Source organism: Phragmites australis, chromosome 8 (assembly GCF_958298935.1).
Source record: "Phragmites australis chromosome 8, lpPhrAust1.1, whole genome shotgun sequence".
Lineage (NCBI taxonomy): Eukaryota > Viridiplantae > Streptophyta > Magnoliopsida > Poales > Poaceae > Phragmites > Phragmites australis.
The window spans coordinates 32,646,812-32,670,486 of record NC_084928.1 but is presented as its reverse complement, the minus strand read 5'-3'; the positions used below and the strand labels follow the sequence as shown (position 1 = coordinate 32,670,486).

At 44.1% G+C, this 23,675-nt stretch overlaps 2 protein-coding genes across 3 annotated transcripts; one reads left to right on the top strand and one right to left on the bottom strand.

Annotated features, from left to right (window-relative positions):
• Positions 1–9,750: 9,750 nt before the first annotated feature.
• On the top strand, positions 9,751–14,549 carry LOC133927121 (uncharacterized). The gene is made up of 10 exons (XM_062373428.1): positions 9,751–10,493; positions 10,944–11,124; positions 11,315–11,448; positions 12,491–12,603; positions 13,068–13,191; positions 13,339–13,494; positions 13,591–13,743; positions 13,851–13,930; positions 14,049–14,098; positions 14,189–14,549. The coding sequence occupies exons 1-10, from the start codon at positions 10,023–10,025 to the stop codon at positions 14,323–14,325; spliced, it is 1,599 nt and encodes a 532-aa protein (XP_062229412.1). The 5' UTR covers positions 9,751–10,022; the 3' UTR covers positions 14,326–14,549.
• Positions 14,550–16,645: 2,096 nt separating this feature from the next.
• On the bottom strand, positions 16,646–21,588 carry LOC133925970 (two-component response regulator ORR24-like). Of its 2 annotated transcripts, XM_062371706.1 has the most exons (7): positions 21,436–21,588; positions 21,191–21,298; positions 20,915–21,073; positions 19,942–20,325; positions 19,775–19,849; positions 17,304–18,545; positions 16,646–16,944 (listed from the first exon to the last, which is right to left on the bottom strand). In XM_062371706.1, the coding sequence occupies exons 2-6, from the start codon at positions 21,294–21,296 to the stop codon at positions 18,493–18,495; spliced, it is 777 nt and encodes a 258-aa protein (XP_062227690.1). In that variant the 5' UTR covers positions 21,297–21,298; positions 21,436–21,588; the 3' UTR covers positions 16,646–16,944; positions 17,304–18,492. The 2 variants fall into 2 exon arrangements, with proteins under 2 accessions (XP_062227690.1, XP_062227689.1); XM_062371705.1 differs by lacking the exons at positions 19,775–19,849; positions 19,942–20,325; positions 20,915–21,073; positions 21,191–21,298; positions 21,436–21,588 and having other exon boundaries at positions 17,304–18,480.
• Positions 21,589–23,675: the final 2,087 nt, after the last annotated feature.

The following is a 23,675-nucleotide window of genomic DNA, read 5'->3' as shown; positions in this document are numbered from 1 at the left end:
CTTGCAAATCTCGTAGTTGTTGCATATCCATTTCATGAATATATTTTTGGAATGTCAAAGTTGGTAAGGACTTTGTAAATAAATTTACGATGTTATCACAAGATTTAATTTGTAAGATGTTTATTTCTCCACTTTGTTGTAATTCATGAGGATAAAATAATTTAAGGGCAATATGTTTAGTGATATTGTTCTTTATGTAACCTGTTTGCATCTGAGCAACACAAGTAGTATTATCTTCGTAGATAATGGTAGGTGATTCAATAGAACCAATATCACATGACTTTTATATTGTTGATCATTCTGTGAAGCTATACACATGTATGTGATGTTTCAGTATGATAGGTGGAAGTAGCCACTGGAATCTATTTCGATGACTCCTATGAAATGGCTATATTACCATGAAATCAGTATGTGAGCTGGCATTATAGGGATCAATAGAATCTAGATATATCACTATAGTTATATCTTATTTTTCTGATAAAAAAACCTAGATCTTTGGTACCACAAAGATATCTGTGGATATCCTCTTTAACTCCTGTCTAATGGTGTTGTTAGAGCTGCACTATTTAAGCTAGCAAGTTATTTGTAAATGCAATATCAAATCTATTGCAATTCGCAAGATACATGGACACTTTGATAGAACTAAGATATAGAACTTTAGGTTCAATATCTTTTTATTGTCAACCCAAAGGATAAATGGATCGTGATTCATATTTAGGGATTTAATGACTATAAGTGTTTGATGGATATGATTGTCCAATACTATTTGGATATTGGTAGACTGATGGGTAAATATTTCTAAAGAAATGTGCTTAAGTTACAAACTTAAGCGAAATTTGATTTTACCTAAATCATTCATGTCAAATTTCGCCTTTAAGATGATTACATATTTTGTTGTGTGTGGTTTGGATACGATACAAAATCCAATTGAGATTTCATTATGAATACATATATGCAATCGTTGGAATAACCCTTCTATGGAAGGAACTCATTTAGTCAGTTGTACCACCATCAACTTAACTGCTTGAAGTCGTAGAATGACTTTAAGCTGTACACGATATATATTGCGATTTGTATTTAAATTCAGAATGCGAAGTCCATTAGGAACTTAAATGTCTGAATCTATCCAATTCATTTGATTTACCAATGATATTGAATGAGAACATAATTTTCACACATACCATGGGGTATGTAGCATCATAATTGATGTCGGGTCTCTGCGTGAACCCTTATGCTACAAGGTTTACTATTTTACCACCTTATGGAATAAAAATTCATTTTGCTTCAATATGGAACACATTATGTTGTTGAGAGAAAGCGATTCTTCTTAATCACCACATTTAGATTGACCAATTTGAGTGTTGAAGAACTCTGTCTAGGACTTTTGGTATAGATCCAATTAAAGGTGTATGGGTATTTGAGGAGAAATATATGTCGATAATTTGTAGTCTTTCTTATTGATTGATTATATGAAATCAACATAGTTTGTGGAAATATTATCCTGTTTAACTCCGTGTATTTCTAAAAATAATGGAGTTAAGGTGTTCTAATGACCCAGCGCCTGAATTTGTGTACACATTTATGCTGAACATTTGGATGCTGAATATCCATATGTGTTTGGATATTGAATATCCATAAGGTGTCTATCAACTTGATATTTATTTGCATTTAATATTGTGGAGGAGGGATTCCTCAGTTTCCGCAGTAGCTTGTAAGAAGCTTTATTTTTTTGTGACTGTACTTTTCCCCCTCTTATTTTGATTTGGGAGTTGAGTAGTTTTGTTTGGTACCTCTACTCTTTTCGGTACATTCCGAGTAGGAATTTAGGATTTGGTGATACATTTATTGTCAGTAAATGCATATGGCAGTTTATTTGCAATATGTTGCAAATATAAGATGTGCTGAATAAAGATTCAGATCTCAGGTACGTGGATATTTGGAATGAATGTGAACGTGTGTGACTTCTCTTATGATTCCTGATATTCTATGTGGAATTAATCTCCCCATAATGCTTGAAATTGTTCTCAAAATATTATAAGTATACGGGCAATGAATAAGTCACTTCTGAGGGACTCGAGGTATTATATGATTGACAGATAATGATACCTCGTATAGTTCCCCAACGCCCTTTTATGTATGCTATACGGTGGTGATATCAGTACGTGCAGAACGTAACCAATTCGCAGATGGGAAATACTTGGCTGAGGCTAAATTTTCACGTATTAACTACAAAAGTGGGAGCCGTATGATTTCAGTTGAATGAATTTGGTTTACTGATGCGGTGTGTAAAGCCACATGTTACCAACAAGATGTTGGCTAATTGCAATTCTATAATTGGTCATGCAAATAGTTTGATTCTCCTAATAAGAGATTCAGCTAGACTATTATGAATGTGCACATATGGTACTTAATGCAGTAGTGCTAAAAAACCAAACAATAATTGAATACACGATAAGGAACGACATTATCCATGTGAATGGATTTGATCCTGCGTTCAGGGTAATTTGCTCTAATTTATTTGAGGAATGAGTTTGGTATAAGTGTGATACCTTATGTATAAGGGACATATTTGAGACTATTTTTTAATGCATCAATCAGCATTATATAGTACCTAGATGGTCCATAAAATTGCTAAATAGAGCAACATATATGTTTTTGAATGCGTTCAAGAAATTGGGTGGCGCATTATAAATTTTAAGGTAAAAGGACCTTAAAATTAAATTCTCTGTGTCATATGCGGTGCACACAAATGAAGATTTTGGGAATATTGTGACCAATAGAATTGTTAATAATTTTTCTTATTATCTCCAAGGAAGAGTGATCAAGGCAATCATGCCAAGTCTTGATTTGATCAAGATAGAAAAATTATTTTGTACGCAATATATTGTACGGGTTTGATGTATGTATAGTACAATTCAGATGATATATAGGAAAGCTTGACATATCCATTGATTAAGAGAAAAAATTCCTCTTTTGTTGTCGTAATGGGTTTCAATATGAAAACCATTTGATGGATATCTATACAACTTAGTAAGGTACAGGTTAAATCGAGATACAATAGAGTATCATTGATTATGACTTATGCAACCAAATGGGGAGTAATTATGGCACCATCAGAGTCAACAATCACTATATGACGTCTAGCGATTGTCAAAATATTTTCTTGTCTCTTAGTAAGTGTTTGAAAATATTTTGGTTCCCTGTAGTATATAGTTTGTGGTACATATTTCCACAAGGCATATTTCTTTCACTATCGTATTGATTCCCGTAGAAATCTATGTATAGAAATGAAAATTTTAATATGAAATTTTTTATCAGATATATAGAATATATACAAACTTATTTAGTATCATTAGTGAAGATCTCATGAGCACGGAAAACATGTTTGTCGAATTTGCTTCGCACGACATGTTTGGAGATCTTAACTTGTCTCCCAAATCCTTAGATATCATGTTAAGATCTCCAAACATGTCGTGCGAAGCAAATTCGATAAACATATTTTCCGTGCTCATGGGATCTTCTGGTTGCAGAAGAGTCTGGTTGTTATTGTTTCTTGTAAAACTTGTTATGAACAACTAGCCTCCTTGGTGGAGTTAGTTTGAAGATTTGAAGTGTGCTTCAAATATTTGTTTTTGAGTAGGTCGGTTACATCCCACGAATTGAAATATAGATCAATTAAATGTCTCAGGGTGTGGCATTTCTTAGTGGAGTGTTTGTAGCATCTACACTTGTGGAAAATATTAGATTTATCAAGTTTGGAAATGCATTGACCCTGATCCGATGCATAGGGTTTCTACTTCTTGTTGCGTTTGCGTTTACCATCGAAGTTCTTTGTATGATGTCTAAAAATGCCATTGAACTTGTTGTTATTCTGAATATTAGTATGTACTTTAGGTAAATGATTCCTTAGAAAGAATTCATCATGTTTTTTGGCCTGAAATAATACATGGATTAAATCAGAATAAATTTGATATTCTTTTGCACGGTATTATTGCTGTAAGATATTATCAGCGGGAAGCATAGTAGATAAAGTTTCTCTATCTTTTACGCATATGTAGGTTCTTTTTTGCAAAAAAAATAAATTTAGCAGATTTAAGAACAACATGATTGTAATCTTCGACGGACGTAAAGTCTTGGAGTTGGAGATATGATCATTCGTGACTTGCATCGAGCAGAATGACTGTTTTTTGCTGTTCATATTTGGTTTTTGAGAGCTAGCCATATGTGCTCGTATTCTTTTCCATCAGATAGTCAGATTTGAGATCCGGATGAATATGATGCCTTATTATATATAAAGTCCCATATTTTACTTGATCTGTTAGCGGTGTATCTTCCTCTTGGGGAGGTTAGAGTACCGCTACTATTTCACGTGACACAAGACTGACCTTGACGTATATTGCCCATGTTGAATAATTGTGACCATCAAGCGTGAGTTCATCGAACTCTTGGCCGGTCATTTTATCCAAAATGGATTTGACCATAGATTTGATTAATTTACTATAGGTAAATTAAAAATCATCATGGTAATGTTGTAATAATAATGCAAACTATGTAAAGTCAAGTTGAGACTTGAATTTTATAGTATATACCTCAAATTATGTAGCTAACACGTGGAAGATAATCACCAAATATGGTGTATATATTGCAATAGTAGGATGTATAATTTGATGTTTATCAGTAGATGCCTATATTCATATTACCTTGCGTTATGCTCATTTAGAATATCAGGTAATCACATAGAAGGTAATCATCAAAATGATGTAGACCTCTAATGTAGTGATTTAACATGTTGACGGTAGTCAAAAAAATGGTGTACACCGTACAGTGGTGGTGGATAATATGCCAAAATGCAGTAGATGCTATAGTTCCACTACCTTGTGTTATGCAAAATTGAATATTTGGAGGGACACTTTGAAGGTAGTTATAACATCAAAATGACATTATGTAGACCTCACAGTGATGGGGCATAATCTGCAAAGGTGCAGTAAATGCTTGATTCTATCACTTTATGTTTCACAAATATTAAATTGAGGTAATCACTTAATTTGATTTTGCATTTTAATTTTGCTTTAATTAATCACATTAAGATGAATTAATATATAATTCTGCAATAAAATTCTCAATTGCAAAATTAACACGATCGTTAATTCACGTGCCGCCGAAAACACCATGGACCGCTGGGAAGGCGTTGGCCCCTGTCGATTGAAGACAGTCGTTGGGGAGGGGCCGACCAGTGGTCGTCTTGAGAAGAAGGCAAGTCGTCGTGGGCTGGCGCCATCGGTTGGGGCGCATCGCAAGAGTGAATCACGGCTGGGCGCCACTGCTATAGGAGGGAGGTCGGCGAGATGGGTGCCTCTGATGAGGACGCCACCAGTGGGCCCTCTTCTCCTCCCCCTTTTCGCTGCGAGATGGGCGTTGTGTGCCCCCAAAGGTGTACCACCACTGTGGAGGCGCCGGCCACAACCGCCATGGGAGAGGAACCGCCGAGGGCTGGCACCACACTATTGGTCGGCGACCATGAGTGCGGGCGCCTCTTAGATGGCATGAAGCCGCTGGTTTGGCATGCTGCACCGCCATTCGCCGGCTGGAGCCACCTGTCGGCTTCACCACCATAGCCTCCAAGGAGGTCACAACCTCCATTGAGGAAGAAGAAGACTACAATCTGTTAAACTTACCGTGTGTTCGTTCTTCTTTGCATGTGTGGATCTGTTAGTGGTGTTCTTCCTTCTGTTAAAGATTGAATGAGTGTACAGCAGAGTGGAGAGCAGCGACTGCAGCGACGAAGACGAGTGCCGATGCTTAGTTGATCGAGCAAGTGACTGATAACGTATTGCAAGTAGGAATGCAATGTAGAGAGAATGAAACTCTTGTATTGATTCAATAAATTATACACACACACACACACACACATACATGATGAAGATGTGTCATTGGAGAGACATTCTCTCTTCAATGGACACAATGAAAGAATTTGAAGTCTGTTCACCAAAGGACATGTCCCTTCGATGAAGACACCTATTTGCTAATTGATCACTAACTGTAATCAAATTCTAACAAATAGCTACCGCTTTGGCTTGAGCTTAGTTCTTGGTACACCCACATCTGTTGTGCTGCACATTGAACAATGCAGTCAAAGTAGTCGAGGCTGTGATCTGGCAATATGAGTTGTTACCATAGCCAGTGCATGGCTTGTGCCCAACGAATCAGTCAGGTGTGATGCCACCTGGTTTTCCTCATGTCCAGTTACAAGCTCAAGACTATTCATCAGAAACCCTAGCCAACACCAGCCTCTGAGGAGAGACAACTAGATAGATCTGTCTTCCGGTCACCGCCACAATTGCCGACCGGCCGTGGCAGCAACGGCCTGCGACGGAGGCAAGCGGCCTCCATCAAGGCCCCCTTCCTATTCTTTCATTCCTTCCTTTTTCTCGTCCTGGTTTGGATGGCAGCGGCGTGACATCAATTTGCTCCAACGTGTCGGCAATAGTCGAATCTCTCACCCGACTGTGATCCTCTTCAGTTGCTCGGATCTAAGGGATCCTATGCGGCGGCGGCCTGTCTCCGTGGGTGGCTGCGGCTTGGCGTTCACACATGCAGATCGAGACCATCGTGCCATCCATATTGAGTCAGCTTGCCATCGCGCACTTCGCCGTGCTTGGGGTGCTCATCCTACAGATTTGCGCGCACAACCCCTTCCTGTGCACCGTCTTTACGTACTGCGTGGGCCGCGGTGTTGGGTCACGGGGCCGGACAAGTTCGAGCTACGGGCATTGTTCAGGAAGGCGGTGGAAGTTGGGTGCTTGCTGCTATGGTGGGTGCTCGAGTATCTATTCAACGGCCGCATCGGCGTCCCACCCAAGGCGGCGTGCATCTGCGTCGATGAGGTCAGGAGCGTGCACGTCAGCTACCGCCCCACCATCACCTTAATGGCACAGGCCCTCTTTGCTGCTTCCACCTTCTAGGTTGTGCTGCTTCTTCATGCAGGTCGGCAATGTGTCATCGTCTTGTGTCAGCACGTGGGCAGTCGACTCCTAACGACCGTCTATTCATGACCCATCACTGGAATCATCATGACAGCGCTTCGTGGGATCTTCGTGGTAGTTGGCCTGATCCACTCGATGATGGTTTGCTCTGAGTGGTGTTTTATTGTAGGTAGCTTTTGGAGGTTGAGGTGTAGTTCCGGTGGGGAGTCCCCAAGGCATGTGCGGCGCTTGCCATCATTTTCGGCCTCCCTAGGCTACTTCGGCTCTTCCTGTGTTTTGGCCCCCTTCATCCTGATTGGGTTTGAGAGCACCGGACGAAAAGCCCTGATCGGCTTCTTGTCGATGCCGACGCCGGTGACGCCCTTGGGTGACATTCCCTCCTTAGAGGCAGTTGATGTGGTGTTTTCTTACATTCTCTGAGTGAAAACCCAATTTTGATTTTCTGAATGGGTGACGGTGGTGCTATTGACGTCGTGCCCTCCTTAGAGACGTTATCTGGGAGTTCCTTCTCCTCGTTTTCGGGTGGCGACCGGCTTGGTTCCGGTCTTGGTCTATTCTGTGTCATTGTTGATCTTCTCTCATCTAGTTTAGCTAAGTAGCTGGTTAGGTGATGTGATGCTCTAGATCTAGTTTAGCTAGGTAGTCTGCACGCTGTTTTTGTAGTTTTTGTGCTCGATTTTCTCTTAATTAACTGAAAATAGTTATGTGTATCTTAGCTATGCAGAGATCAGAAATAAATTCTTATATGGTTGTATCCTTTTGATATAACAATGAGAGCCAATAAAGTTTCAGTTATCGGAAAAAAAAAACATGATTTGCCTCATCTGTACCGGTATATCCGCTCGGAGTTTACCGGAATTGTCTCTGCCGAGTACGGACCATGTGCCTCAAGTTTTGTACAACTGTTTGGTACGAGCTGCGTGGTTCGGTCATATGGATCTTGTGAATGTCTCTTGTGGACTGGCAGCTCGAGCTTCTGCTGTTATTTCAGTCGATGTTTTGTCCCTGACGGTGGCTGCAGCTGCTAGTGCTTCAACTGTCAGTGGCCATGACTGTGGCGCAACGTGGTGGTGAATCACCTCTGACCGGCTGCAGCAGTATCCGTGTACAGGAACAGGCGGCAATTCTCTTTATCGGATAGCACATTTCCGCGGGCACATCTGCAGTGGAAATCCGTTCTTTTCAAACGGCAGCTTGGGGCTTGTCTGGACCATGAAACGGGCTTGGTTTCGTCTCGTTTACCTCTCGCATGAGTGCACTGCCCTGTCAGAAATATACAGGCAGGTTTTGGAGTATCTAGCTGTTCAGCTGTTCATACGTTGGTGTTCTGACGCTTGTCTACTTTTGCAGCTCTCTAGGTCAAAGGTTGGGATCACTGAGACTAGTAGTAGGCAACCACTGAGACCAGTGGTAGGCAAATGGAGCCGAAGGGTCCACGGATCCCATGATAGGCTTGATTCAACAGTAGCCCCACTGGACCGCCTCATTTGCACTGTGCAAATTATTTTTTGCCCTAGAGAGTAGTAGCCAGAGAGATTTGCCAAAGTTAGCTAAGGCTTCATGGAACACGGGTTTACGTTCTTGTTCTAAACGCACACGTATACCATTGTCAAGTTTGAGTATCAAATCTTGGTGGACTGTTTACAAACCCTTTCATTGGTAACTTATGGCTAGGATTATGAGAGGAAAGGGAAGGGGTGTGGACTGTTTGCACGTCCTTTCATTAGACGCAGCGGATGTAATCTCCCAACCACCTTGACATGTGACACACTGGTGTTATGAGAGGCTAGGCTACAACAGTGGACCCATGAGGATTCCCCATGTTCCACTGGGTTTGGATTGCATCCAGAGAAAAACGAAACGAAACGACCTCCCAATTCCCAAAACGCTCTAGTTTGGCCGCCCTTCGTCCAGGCTTTTACTCAGATTCTGGGAAATCCTCGTGATCTGGCGAAGAGAAACCACACACAAGCTTCAACAGAGACAAGCACTTTCTTGCACCCAAACCGCTTGGCTCATGCCGCTCCGGGAAGGAATCGTCGTCTCTGTCGCTTTCTGTGGAAGACTTGCGCTCTTCTAGAGCAGCCGGCCGCGTTATGAACGATCGATCGATGCTGCGGGTCAGCTCTGCAGCACCATACACCTGTGTGCGGCTGATCTGACCACCTTTGTTTCAGCAGTGGCGCTTGCTGTAGCTTTGAGCGTGTTGCAGCCATGGAAAATGGCCGTTTTGGTCCAACAAAGGGCAGAGGCATGCCTTCCGGTAATCTTTCAGCCGTTCGATTTGGAACGAAAGGCTCAGATCAATTGCTGCACCTCCGGTTACCGTCCGATGCCACAGTATACAAGCACAACCGGTATAGACTGTAGCTCAACATAGCACTTGAGCATCAGCATAGTAATCTACGATTTGTACAGGAGAATCCTCAAGCAAGGCATAGAGGATATCAACCCTTTCAGGTAGTGGTGGATTTATCGAAGTTATATCATCTTCAATCATATTTCTTTTATTTTTGTTCCTTCCTCGTTACTATTTTTTTTATTTTTTCTTATCTTCAACAGCTTTTCTTTAAAGAGAATTACGAAGGAAAAGTAGAGAGAATCCTATCCTAAAAAATGATCTTGGTAATCCCTTCGTAACGAGAACCGTAAAGAGAAACTGTTGAAGTGTTGAAGGAAACGAAAATCGCTTCACAACGAAAAGAAAGAAAAATCCCTTCTTTCTACTCCTCTGACACCTCATCCCTCTTCTCAGGAAAAAAAAGGCTTGAGGGACTAGACAGTGGTAGCTGGTTGAGGAGGGGGGCTTAGTTTAGCCCCTCCCGCCCCCACATAAGATCCATCACTGCTTTTAGGCTATACGGCGTAAGCAATAACTTGACAATTGACAAACATACATCCACCCAGCGCCCAACGAGGCAAATCGGCAGAAATTGGCGCCTCGTTGCACCCTCCGTTCGAGCGCCTTTGTTATTAGAGAGAGAGAGAGAGAGAGAGAGAGAGAGAGAGAGAGAGAGAGAGAGAGAGAGAGAGAGAACAATGACGGCAGTTTCCTGGTCACCCCCTTCCCTGCTCGCCCTCCTTGCGCTTCTGCTTCTCGGAGCCTTCTCACCTGCACCTACCGCGGCAGCGCGCTCCTCCAGGCACAAGCCGTTCCCACTCGCGCCTCCGCACCTGCAAGCTCTTCGGCAGCAGCACCGAGCAAGTGGCTGGGGTGGCAAGTACATCACCGCCGCCGATGGCAGCAGTAGCACGGCGGCGAAGCCGTTCACGGCGCACTACTTCCCGCAGGAGCTGGACCACTTCACCTTCACGCCCAACGCGTCGGCGGTCTTCTCCCAGAAGTACCTCGTCAACGACACCTTCTGGCAGAGGCCCGGCGGCGCGGCGAAGGCCGGGCCGATGTTCGTGTACACCGGCAACGAGGGCGACATCGAGTGGTTCGCCACTAACACCGGCTTCATGTTCGACGTCGCGCCCAAGTTCGGCGCCCTCCTCGTCTTCATCGAGGTACAGATATACGTGAATGTTGTTAAATACAATCATCGAGCACCGCGCTCAATTACCGATCGAGCAGTATAATCTTAGCCCAATTAGCATGGACATTCGGCTGCGCTATAGCTTTCTGAATTGTTCTTGTCTTGTTGAGGCTTGAGACGAGTAGCTGCACCTTGCCGGTCCAAAATTCGGCTGTTCAAAACACAGTCAAAACTCAAAAGTCTTCAGCTCACATCGAACAAGACTAATCAGGCTAAATTACTTCGCTTTCGCTGCCGTCGCTCTCATCAGCACGACTCTCATAAATTACTTCGCTTTAGCTTTTACCGTGTTGCAGCCAACAGAGGGCAGAGGCATGCCTTACGGCAATTTTCAGCCGTTCAATTTGAACAAATCTAGCTAAGCTTATTAATTCTATGTAAGCTTGACGACACGACATGCTGTTCCATTGCCATGAATCAGCATCGGTTCTACGGGGAGTCGAAGCCGTTCGGGAACGACTCGTACAAGTCCCCTGAGACGCTGGGATACCTGACGTCGACGCAGGCGCTCGCCGACTTCGCCATCCTCATCACCAGCCTCAAGCAGAACCTCTCCGCCGAGGCCGCCCCAGTCGTCGTCTTCGGCGGCTCTTACGGTGGCAGTAAGTCACCCCAAACCGTGTTAAGTTCTACGCGACACGGGTCTAGATCTACTATTTTTAAAAAAAAAATTGTGCTGATCGAGACTTGCATTGTATTTATTATGTGTTACGTGTGGTTTGGCTTCTTTGATTAGGACAAGCTGAGCTAAGTAAACTGGTTTTGTTTACGGTTTTGCGCTGTTGTTTGCAGTGTTGGCATCTTGGTTCAGGCTCAAGTATCCCCATGTCGCCATTGGGGCCCTGGCATCCTCCGCGCCAATCCTGCAGTTCGACTACATAACGCCATGGACCAGCTTCTACGATGCCGTCTCACAAGACTACAAGGTGCTGATTAAACGATAACAATATCCATCTATGCTTCTCTAGACAAACAGTTACGCTTGTTTAAAGATTGGAATTTGTTCTCTACCTGGGTTCAAGGTTTACATTTTCGGTAAATAATTTTTATCGGAGGTCTCTGGTAAACCAGATAACCGGAAATTTCAGAACCTTCACGGATTTCTCGAACGAAATTTTCAAACAAATTTCAGATTCAAATTTTTAAACAAGGTATAAATAGGACAAAGAACCAACACATAGCACAATTGTGCTGATAGCCTTGTAGCATATCCAAAACTTACTTATTCACTTAAATACAAATATAGCCAAAAAATTCAGCGGTCGGAAAAAAACGGGTCTTTTCTCGGCGGCCGAGAATATTTTCCTTGCCCGGGTTCAGTGACAGCTTGAAAACTTTTTTTTCTAAATATCTACACAATGGGCCACAGATATGGACAGCGTACGGCAAAACCCTACACCTCGTGACCTGTCTGTCCGGGGCAGTGCTCTGCTAACCGATGGTGCCGGCTCTGAATCAATAGCACTAATCTCAACGGTTACGACTTACGAGTTACGAAACATCGGTTAGCATGTCTCTTCCTGCAGTTGTAGGACCAGCGTTGCCAGTTGGTTAGCTGCACTTGGCACCTTCCTCCTTTTCAGTTGCTTCTGCACTGTTCATGGACATGGTTGATGGCTCAGCTGTTTAATCAGGTCGATTGCCATGCTTAACTGCACCTCAGGCTTATCGCAGTTATATATCTTTGCAAGTTTGCTAGTAGTGGGTGGTTGCAAATCTGGCCCTGGATCTGCTTGAGAATGTATTGTGGTTCGTGTTCCTTTTTTTTTTTTTGAATCACCTGAGTGCTTTTCTGAGAAGGAATCTGCCATATCTAGCATTCCATGCGTAAATAAGATAAAGAGCAAAGCGAATGACTCCTGCTGGTGACATCTTTGTGTGATTGATGTTCAAATAGTCTAAGTTCCAACCAAAAAATGCTATTTTTATCGGATGTTAACTGATTGTAGCTTGAAATTAATGTTGCAGTCTGAGAGCTTGAACTGCTTCAGTGTCATCAAGGCAACTTGGGATGTGCTAGATGAGAGGGGATCCAGTGACACAGGGCTCCTGGAGCTCAGCAAAATGTTCAGAGCCTGCAAGTAAGCTAGTTTACACACAAACTAATCGTCTAGTCCTAATCCTTTCAGGCACGGAAACTGAAATTGTTGGTCTTAGTCTTGACTGCAAGTAATACTTGAGTGCAGGCTTCTGTTGTGTGAAGTGCAAGTAAATCAAGAATTAGTCAAACAGTGCAGGCAGGAAATGAGAAATGACTTGCAGGCCTAGAGAGTGTACAAGGATCCAAAAGAAGGATAATATAAACCAAAAAAATCAAAGGATTTTGTCGTATTAACTTGTCATAGACTCGTATGTAAGCAATTGTATACTTCTAGTGAATTAGTGATATAGAATTTATTGGATAACACATATGACAGACATGTAGAACTCATCTTGACAAAACAGCTTAAATGATGGAACTGCTGAGCACTAATGGTGTAATCTTAAATCTACTTGTCATCTTGACAAAACTGTTCGAGACATTGATTTTTCCCTTGATTTTCAGGACTGTGAAATCGGTTTATTCGTTCCGAAACTGGCTATGGACAGCATTCACGTACACTGCCATGGTGGACTATCCAACCCCGGCAAATTTCCTGGAGAATCTGCCTGCCTACCCCGTCAAGGAGGTTGTCAATTATAACTATGCTATCTCCCATTTCAGCCAAATTAATCACAGAAGCAAGTGTTTCAGAAGTACCAAACCGAAACCTGCATGAACAAGAACTGTACCTCTGTTCTACTGAACATGTAATTTCTCATGAAAACTTCTCCAGATGTGCAAGATCATCGATGGATTCCCCGCAAGCGCCGACATCCTGAACAAGGCTTTCGCAGCGGCAAACCTGTACTATAATTACACAGGAAACCAGACATGCTTCCAGATCGAGGATGGAGATGACCCTCATGGCCTCAGTGGCTGGCAATGGCAGGTAGAACCTGAAAAACAAGTAGTACAATTCTAGTGACAAACACTGAGATGTGTCATCTATTGTATTTGCTGAAAGTCTGAAACAACTCATATGCAGGCTTGCACAGAGATGATCATGCCGATGTCGATCTCGAATGAGAGCATGTTCCCACCATACACCTTCAGTTACGATGATAAGTCCGAGGACTGCTTTGTGAGCTGGGGGGTTCGGCCGAGACCGCATTGGATCACTACTGAATATGGTGGATATGTAAGTGTTGTTTCAGCGTTTCAGTGTTTGCGGTCATGAACCGTCAGTGGAGGCTGGTGTTTTCCAAGTGCTCATCTGGTGCTCCATTGCACAATTTGCTGCTGCAGAAAATTGATAAGGTGCTCAAGAGGTTTGGGAGCAACATTATCTTCTCCAACGGAATGCGAGATCCGTGGAGTCTAGGAGGGTAGGTTTATCTGACAAATCCTTTTCACTGCCTGATCATCCCTCGTAATGGCTTCAGTATTTCATATAAAATATGTGATGTAGTACGCCATAATGATTTTACGTCGTATTGCAATCAGGGTGCTCAAAAACATCTCATCCAGCATCGTTGCCCTTGTCACAGAGAAGGGTAAGCAACAAAAGAGCAGGAAAAAAAACACAAGTCCATAACAATATTTTTGAGATTTACTGATGCCAGGTTGCTTGTTGTGACAATCAGGAGCTCATCATTTGGACTTAAGATATGCAACAAAAGATGATCCAGACTGGGTTATAGAACAAAGGAGACAAGAAGTTGAAATCATACAGGGATGGATAGATCAGTATCATCAGGACATGGCACAAATATCTTCCTGAGGAAAATTGCTGTTACAATCAAGGAAAACAAATATTTGGATCCATCGAAAAGATAAAAGAAAAAGGAGATTTCCTTCTTACACAGCATGATCAACACGTCAAGTTAAGATAACATACGGTGAAGAGTCAATAAGTTATGTCAAAGAGCATCAGAAACTGTAAAACTTGAACAGTCTTACATGAATCATGAATGAAAGGTTCATTCTAAGATTCTGTTTCTGAAACTGCATTGCTTCTTCTGCTTGTCTCCCATTCTAAGACAGCAATGAACAATGGCTTTATATCGGCACTCATTTTTGTCTGTTTCATGAATGTAAACCAGGGCTATCTGTTTAATTGCAAGAAAAGTGAAGCAGTGCATGGATTGAAAAAACAGATCAAATACAATGTTTTAAATAGTTCATGAATAGCATGCCATTTAATTATCCACCACATACACGAAAACTGGTTCCTGTTAGTGTATATGGTATATGATACACAAGGATCTGGTTGTTATGGTAGGATAGGATTAGATTTCATCTTATCTCTAGGGTTGCTTGATATCTAAACCATCTGTACTCTATATATTTGGCTCTCGAGGCTCAATGCAACACACACAACATTAAGTCATCCTCATTCTCTCACATGGTATCACAAGTTTAGATTCTGATCCTAGGCCATAAACTCTAGCCACCGCCAGTTTTCGCACCGCGCGCTCTTGGAGAGATCGATCTCCATGATCTCTGTCGACGGCAGCACTACCCGTACCTAGGATTCGCACCGCCGATCATGTTGATCAGCAGCCCTAGAGAGTCTTTTTTTCGATCTCTTGATCGGGTTTTTCTCTCTCACCGGTCGTTGATCGGCGTTTCTCTTTGGTTTTTCCGATCCAAGATCGATTTTTGTCGCTCGCCACCCATCGTCCTCTCGCCTCTACTCAAATCGGCATCGACTCCACCGGTACTGTTCACAGTTGTTACAGCGTCGCGAGCTGTTCATGATTGCTATAGTGTCACCGCCGCTACAGTGTCGCGAACATGTTCCATTTTGCCCCACTTGTCGACACGCCTCCACCACAACCGCCTCGCGCACCCTCGGTCTGATCAGCCGATCGTGCGCGGTTCCTCCCGGTCGATGCGGAGTGCCTCCCGTTCTCCATGAGTACACGTGTCTCCACCTGAGTATCGAGGCTACCGCTGGTCACCTTAGGGCTGTAGTGCTGCCGCTCGTGATCTGTACCTCTGCAACGCCGTCACGTCTTCCCAGGCGCAGTCCAACCAACATGAGGCTCTCATCGTCACCCTACATCACCGTCCCCACACGCCACAACACTTTGGCTGACCGACGCAGCCTCCCTCGACGCGTCATCGCCTCAGTCGTCAGCGCACTTGGTCTTCGTCATGTTGTTCGGGTTCCTTGTTGGCTTCTTCGAGCACCGCCGCCACGCTCTCTTGGACACCGACGTCATCACTCCAGGCTGCTGGTTCCGCCTCCCTCTACCGTCTCGTCCAGCACAACCTCGTCACCAACATTGTAGTCTCCCCCTCGATCTTTTCGTCTACTCCGGCAACTGCGGACTGCATCGACACCTTCTCCTCCTCGCCACTCTACACAGCGCAACTATTGAGGCCACCTTTGTTGGTCCCTCAGACACTGGTGCATGGTTGGGCTCTCTATCTTCGCGTGCCCGGTACTAGCAACACCGGTGCGTGCCTTTGTCCCCGACGCGTTCTCGGGCTTGGCAAACTCGGTGCACACCTCATCCTCGACGGCCTCGACTGCATCGACTTCAGCATCAAACTCTTCTCAATGATCGCCTCGTCCGTGTCACTGTCTTCTTCCCTGGTGCCTCCTTGCGCCCGTGGCTTTAAGAGCGGCTCCCTCGACTACGGCAACCCCAACTACAGCTACATCGACCACGGCTATCTCGCTCTTGGCTACTCACCTCGCTCTTGGTTACTTCGATATCAGCACAAAGGACTACCATCTGCATGAGCAACTCGTCCCAATCACAATATCTACATCGCGTTGTTTCGACTGTGAGGGGATGTCATTCATCTTTCTCTCTAGTTTTATCGTCTGCGACGCTTCCACTGCGACTACAGGGGATGCTAGAGTATATGATATAGGATATACAAGGATCCGATTATTATGGTAGGATTAGATTTCATCTTATCTCTAAAATTGTTTGATATCTAAGCTATTTGTACTCTATATATTTGACTCTCGAGGCTAATGCAACACACACATAACATTAAGACATCCTCATTCTCTCACAGCTCCATCTGACATAACTTTGTTTACAATCCCAACTAAAAAATGCCCATATGAGGGGCCAGCCGAAGGGGACACGGACCTGGGTGGCAGGAGTGTGCACCCACACCTCCCCTATCATAACCTGATTTTGTTAAAGGTACAGCTGATACAAAAGATAACTCCGCATGATCACACTATATGAACATGTGATGCCACTGAAGATGAATGACAAATAGCACACTTTTGAACATACAACTTGCAAGAACCATAGACTGATTAGCAGTTGGGCTACACAGATGCAGAAACATCTCTCTCACAGAGTTGATATCAAGGGGCGAACTCCTAGTCCCCATCCATGAAAGCATCACCATCTTTGAAGAAATCCTGCAGTGAGAAAAGTAGTACGAGTCAGATAAAGCTTACCTAACTAGAAACTACTCAGCAACTCACATGTAAAGCCAGCGAAAACTTGAGATAGAAATAAAGGTAAAAAATAGGTTGACAATTAAACGTGTCTTATGTTCAAGATTATGCATGGAAAAACATAATGAATTGAGCAATGCACTGAGTACTAACAACTAGTAGTAACTGAACCAACACCACTTTAGTAAATTCCTTAAAAGTTGTATTTGCTTTCTGCACAAAAACTGAGAAATGAAGCACGATGAAAGAACTGAAACAACAAAGCAGATAGAGTAAAATGAGCAGACCTTATGCAGGAAAAGAGTGAGAAAGGATCTTACTTGATTCAACCAGTCAGCGAAAAAGTCATCCATGTCACCACTCGCCCCATTCTGCGCCTCACCTGTTCCCATGAGGAATTTATTGTTGTTATTCAGTTGATTGACAGCAGCTTACTGATCAACCGTGCCATCTTTCTCAGGGACATTGTCACTTCCACCCCCACAATTCTGAAGGTTAGGGAATGTAGATATGATGCTTAAAGCACCACCCAGAGCAGAGTTATCATTCGGTATTGCGGTCGAGTTTGCGTTGCTTCCAAGGTTGAATGGTGCCACCTGCTCACTGAAACCTACCACTGGTGTGGTTTCTCTCCTCATGAGTTCTGCCATTTGGTTCTGAAATTCATTTCCAAAAGTTGGCGTCTGTACAGACGAGGCTGCAAGTCTTGAGAGCTGGTTGATCTTGAGGCTGTTCCCTTGTGAGGGACCTTCACACGTTCCGTCCTTATGACCAAGATCAGGAAACTTCGACGGCAAAGCAGTGTTCCAGGTGTTGCTGGAACTGCTAACTCCAGAAAATCGGGGAGCCTCTCTGGCAACTTTGTTGAAAAGGTCAGCAGAAGATGACTTAATCTGAACCAAAGGTTGGTTCGCCAACTTATAAGACTGCACTGGTAAATGACTCGAAGGAGCCAGCATCTCACCATCTGCTATGTTTTCAAAGGAGTTGTCGGCATCAAAAGGAATACCTCTGCTTGCCCCCAACATCTTGCTACGCAATATGCTTGCATAGGATTTTCCAGAATGAGAGAAAGGAAAGCCGATGCTCGTGGCCAGTGGCGTGCTACCATTTGAGATGTTTGCAAATGAATTGACAGAAGGACCAGAAGGGAACAGTTTGCTTGCACCTGACAGCCCACCATTCGCTATGTTTGCATGGGAGTTGCCAGAAGAGGTGAATTCGCAAGCATCCTGCTGTGATTCTGGGACAGCATCCTTGAGCAGGTTGCCACCATGACCAACTGGCCCCATGTCCTTCAGAGGAATGACCAAGTTTCTCTGGGTGCTCATGAGCTGAACTGACTGAGTGGGTAGCAAACTGTGCATTCCAAACGCAGATGGAGAATTCATCCTTGTAAAAGGGTTGCTTGAGTTTGAGGAGCAAGCAAAGGATGGGTTCCTGAAACTCTCCAGTCCATTCATGTTTATGGTGTTCCTTGTGTTCCACTCAGGTTCATCAGCAAATGGATTAGAGCGCCTGAATGTGCCAATGCTGAGCTTTTTCAGGTAGAGCCAGTACTTCTGAAATCACAAGAGGACAAGTACATTTCGTTCAAAAAAATGACAAGGACAAAAAATTATATGAAATGTGCTCTTAATCATGGGAAGAACAAAAGATATTCAGGGAGAAAAACTGAAAGTGTTCTGTAGTTTCAGTAACACCAGAAAATGTACTGCATGAATTACTAGTATATCTTTTTCTTCTCAAATACGTAGGAGAGCTGTGTATCATTGTATTAAGTAGGAAATAGAGTTACGGATTACACGACGACCTGAGCGGTTATGAAAATAGAGATCGATGGTGCTAGAAAGGGAAATTACACGCACAGAGACGGCTACGAACACTCAAGCTTGCCCAAGATCAGATGATCGAGCCGACGCGGTGCAACCTCTCCATTGTTATCACTAACTTCGTTGCCCCGGCCTCGCACCAGCGGGTGATGTTGTCCCTGATGAGGGCCACCAAGGAGTCCAACGAAATGCGGTGCTTGTTGAAAACGATGTCGTTTCTAGATAACCAAATCCTCCAACAAGTGAGTATGATCATGGAGTCCAAACCTCTCCGAAGCTCGGTATCAATGCGGCTTCGCAAATCAAGCCACCAACTACATAACGTGGTCACAGAAGCTGGTGCATGGATCCCTAAGATTACTAGTATATCGTTTTTCTTAACAGATGATAGGAGCTTTGCCAATGCATTAAAGAGAGTTTTTTTTTGGGAAAGCGAGTTAAAGATACAACATGTATCCTAGGTGGACTCATCAGGTGGATACACACCAATTACAAACTACACCTGAATTACTGGTATATCAGACTTGTCTCACATTCTCGCAATGAAAATTAGTTAAAAAGGTATCTAGGGAAATGGGTGTGTATGCTATTGAGGGTTCGCGATTTTGCTCGTGTGCCATCCCAAAATTACTTTGCGTGTATGACACTGGAATTTGAGTGTGTGCCACTGAAAAGTGGCATGCACACATTCCATATTCAGTGGCACACACACAAATTCTAGTGGCATATACACAAGTATTGAGTTTTGGGATGGCACACGAGCAAAACCTGAACTCTAAATGGGATGCACAGAAATTCCCTAAATTTCTCATATGCATCCTCACTCAAGAATAAATATGCTCTACAACTTATATGAGAAGATATTGTACCAAAAACAGGTTTTATCCAAACATATTTAATAATAATACAGTGGATATGAACTCAAACATAGGGGTCAAGCATAAGAGTACGAACAATACCTGCAGATGACTTGCGACACTCTCTACTGAGGCCATCCACCTTCATCATTTCCAATATCTTGTTTGGAACAGCCCCTGCATTTGCATCAACAGTATATTTGTTATGAGAAACAAAAAAATAGCTAAACTTTATTTTGATAATTAAGCAATGAAAAGTGAGCTCTTACTGTCCATGCCAATCTGATCGACGACTTCCCCAAACTTGCGGTGTAGCTGACTGGACCACTGAATCCTTTGCTTCTTCTGGGCTGATGAGTATGTGTTCTCTCTGTTCTCTTCAGTGCCATATCCATCCTTTTTGTTCTTCCTCGAATACTTCCTGGTGCGCTTTGCACCATCCTTCTCACCCTCAGGATTCCCAAGTTGCAACCTCTGGCCAGCATCATCATTGCCACAGCTTATGCAGTTCCTTGGATCAGGTGTACTCTTCTTCACCACATGCACCCATAGGTTCCTAATCTGCTCGAGGAGCACTGGCTTCACCAAATAGTTACAAGCTCCATGCTTTATCCCCTTCATCATAGTCTCCTTCTCGTCGTTCCCGGATAGCACTGCATAACATACGGTCAGTTTTGGGATGCATAAGCCAAGAAACTTGAAAGACTGGACATCATCAACTATCGTGATCAGAAAGTCAAGTGGCTTTACTTAAAAAAAGGAAAAAGAAACAAGTGGGCTTCATGTAATTCATTTGATGCATTCTGCCCTCTTCAATTTTTTTTTCAGGCATTACACATGTCATCTACCTTCCTTTTGAAGCAAATGTGTTATGCATATTGCAAAATGGCACACCCCACATATGACCACTTTGTGTTTCAAAGCATTGAATAAGATAAATTTGTCAAATTCAATAGAACCAGACATTATTCACCACGACTAATGGTAACGAACGAAACCGCAAACAATAAAATTAAATAGCCAGCTTGATTGCACATATTACTTGTGAACCAACGGTAAAGTATAAAACTACAAATGGCAAAATTCAGCAGCTAGCTTGATTGCACCTGGTGCATCTATCCAGATTCCAGAACAGTATCCAAAACTAGGTAGTCCTACTAGTCTCATGATTGCTACACTCAGGAGCATCAGAAGGATGTCATGCACACAAAAATGGCAAGTGGGTTTGAGTAAGGGCTTTACTGATGACAGGGATATCCATCTCGAGGCCGACGAGCTCCAGGAGCTTGAAGTCGTCCATGCCCGGCATGTGCACGTCGCTAATCACCAGGTCGAACTGGTCGGCGTCCTTGCTCTCCCTGAGCATCTCCAGCGCCGTCTCCGCGTCCAACGCTGTTGCCACTGCATCACATCACAGGAAATCAAATAAAAAAATCACCCCAAAATTTCATCATATAGCGTCGATCACAACGGAATCGGAGGAAAAACAGGGAGGACCAAGAAATCAGGAATACTCACCGTTGTACTTGCAAGTGCGTAGTTGTTTCTCTATGAGCTTGAGGGAGACGCGGTCGTCGTCGACGGCGAGCACGCGCATCCCCGCCGGGAATGTGTCGACGTCCATCCCTGCCCCCTCGAAAACCAAGCAAACTCAGCACCAAGAAACCAACCCTGGACCACCAACCCCCCCCCCCCCCCCCAAGAAATCCAAGAACGCAAGAAACCCCCCCCCCCCCCCCCCCAAAAGATTCCACCTTTCTTACCTCATTGCAGGCTTCTCACCAAGAACCTCTCTGAGCAACACGAGGAAGGCAAATGAGGGAGCGACGGATTCGAGGTGAAGAGCAATGCAGCTAGGGGGAGGGAGATATATAGATGGAAGGTGTTCATCCTCGTGTAGGATTTCCCTCGTATTATTTCCTTCCTTCGGTTATGCTACGCTTCCATCACCAGCCTGCTGGCTTTGCGTGGCCATGGCTCACTTCAGTTTCAAGTTGGAAACCTGCGAGAAGCGCCCATGGTTTTTTCCCCGTGATTTTCAACCAAAATTCATAGGGGTTTATGGTTTTTCCCGTGTGAATGCCCATTGAGCCTCTTGTTGCTGTTTGTGCAACGTGGAAATTAAAGATGTTTAAATAGGTCGTGTAATATGGATCGGTCCGAGGCACGATACTGTTGGTATGGTTCAGGTATGACGGCTAACAGGTCGGGCCGGCACGGCACGACTGCTTGGGCTGTGTCTGGGTCGGAGCCGCTGCACGACGGGCCGGCACAGCACGGCCCGTTTAATTGTTTATATTTTTGTAATATTTTATATAATTTATTTAGATCTACTACCATATAGGATATGTGATGCAATAATAGTGTATTTGACTCTCAAGTAGAAGATCGGGTGTACAATTCTGAGTGAAAGCAAGTTTTTGTGATTTTTTCCAATTTTCCGCGGGCTGACGGGTAGACGGGCAAAAAAAAGTCATCGGGCCGCATGGCCCAATCTTAAATGGGCCATGCCTGGACTAGAGTCGCAGCACGTGGGTCGACATGGCACGACCCATTTAGCTATCTCTGGTGGAAACCAAGTTTCATACTATGAAAAAAAAAGATTATAAGCTATGAATTTATTCGCACAATTCATCTCTCTGGACTTTCTATATGCGCATGGTGAGACGAGCTAGTCCTTACTCACTTTTCTAAAAAAAACAGTTATCCACTGCTGCAGAAAGGTATAAGCATGCGAAGTGGTCGACAACGGACACCCACATCCTGTGCCATGAACCTCACCACGACGGACGCCCCGCGTGGCCTGGACCTCCGGCCTTCACGCCCGGTGCTCAAGGGGGCCCTCTAGCACATGGTTGACGATTGCCTCCACGCCGGATCCCACCGCTCCTGAGCCGAATCCCATTGCCCCCGAGTCGGATCCCGCCACCCACGAGTTGAATCACGCCGCCCCACACGATGACCAGCGATAAGGGATGGGGAGGGGCCGACGGTGGGAGGGAGAAGAAGATGGGGAGGGGAGGACAAGGCAGAGGCGGTCGAGGAGGCCGGAGTGGTAGAGGTCGTGGAGGCCGAGGGGGTCGAGGAGGACGGGCTTCGCGAGACCCGGCCACATTGTACTGTGAGTTGCATGGCGAAGGTGCTGATCATACGACTAAACAGTGTCCATAGGTCATGTCTATGAAAGAAAGCTTAGCGAAACAGCCCTTCAATACTGCAAGAATTGTACATCATACCACACATTCCAGACAGGACAAAGCGTGGGAATCTAATTAGACCCACGGCCCAAACACAACATTCGCTAACAAGTGGCGACCAATGGTTGCGCCGACACAACAATATATTCCTATGCCTTCGGCTCCGTCGGACAACCCTTTGGTCAGCTGATGACTTTCCAAGTAGAACTCCCACCACCTCTGCCAAGACCAACAATCGAAGCCCCTCAGAAACCAATAGATCGGTGGGCACAATAAACCATGCATACAATATTGTGTTGGCAATTACTGGAGGATCTAATCATGAAATTGAATCGAAGAGGCAATAAAAAGAATATGTGCGAAGGGTTAACCATGTTAGTGTATGGCCTACTTATGTCCAATCGAAGTGGTCATATGTGCTCATTACCTTCTTGCAGGAAGACATGAGGGTTCTAGATTAACCGCATATGGACACCTTCGTCATTACTACAAACATTTCAGAAAATGAAGTGCACATAATCCTCATAGATGGCAGAAGCTCAGTAGATATTATCTTCGCCGATGCTTTAGACAGGATGGGCTTGCAACAAAGTAACCTTCAGCAGGCTGGGTCCCCGCTACTAGGCTTCAGGGGAAAAGCAATCAATGCTTTGGGAAAGATAGCAATCCCGGTCTCATTTGACGAAGGGTCAAACTTTCAAACGGAGGACATCACCTTCGATGTGGTTGATATCAACTATCCCCATAATGCAATTTTCGGGCAGGGAGTCCTGAATACATTCGGAGCAATATCGCACCATGCATAT

Coding starts and splice junctions, on each gene's coding strand:
- LOC133927121 (XM_062373428.1), top strand. CDS start 10,023: ATGACGGCAGTTTCCTGGTCACCCCCTTCCCTGCTCGCCCTCCTTGCG. Junction 12,604..13,067: donor AAAATGTTCAGAGCCTGCAA/GTAAGCTAGTTT, acceptor CTTGATTTTCAG/GACTGTGAAATCGGTTTATT. Junction 13,744..13,850: donor CTACTGAATATGGTGGATAT/GTAAGTGTTGTT, acceptor TTGCTGCTGCAG/AAAATTGATAAGGTGCTCAA.
- LOC133925970 (XM_062371705.1), bottom strand. CDS start 18,446: ATGAATGGACTGGAGAGTTTCAGGAACCCATCCTTTGCTTGCTCCTCA.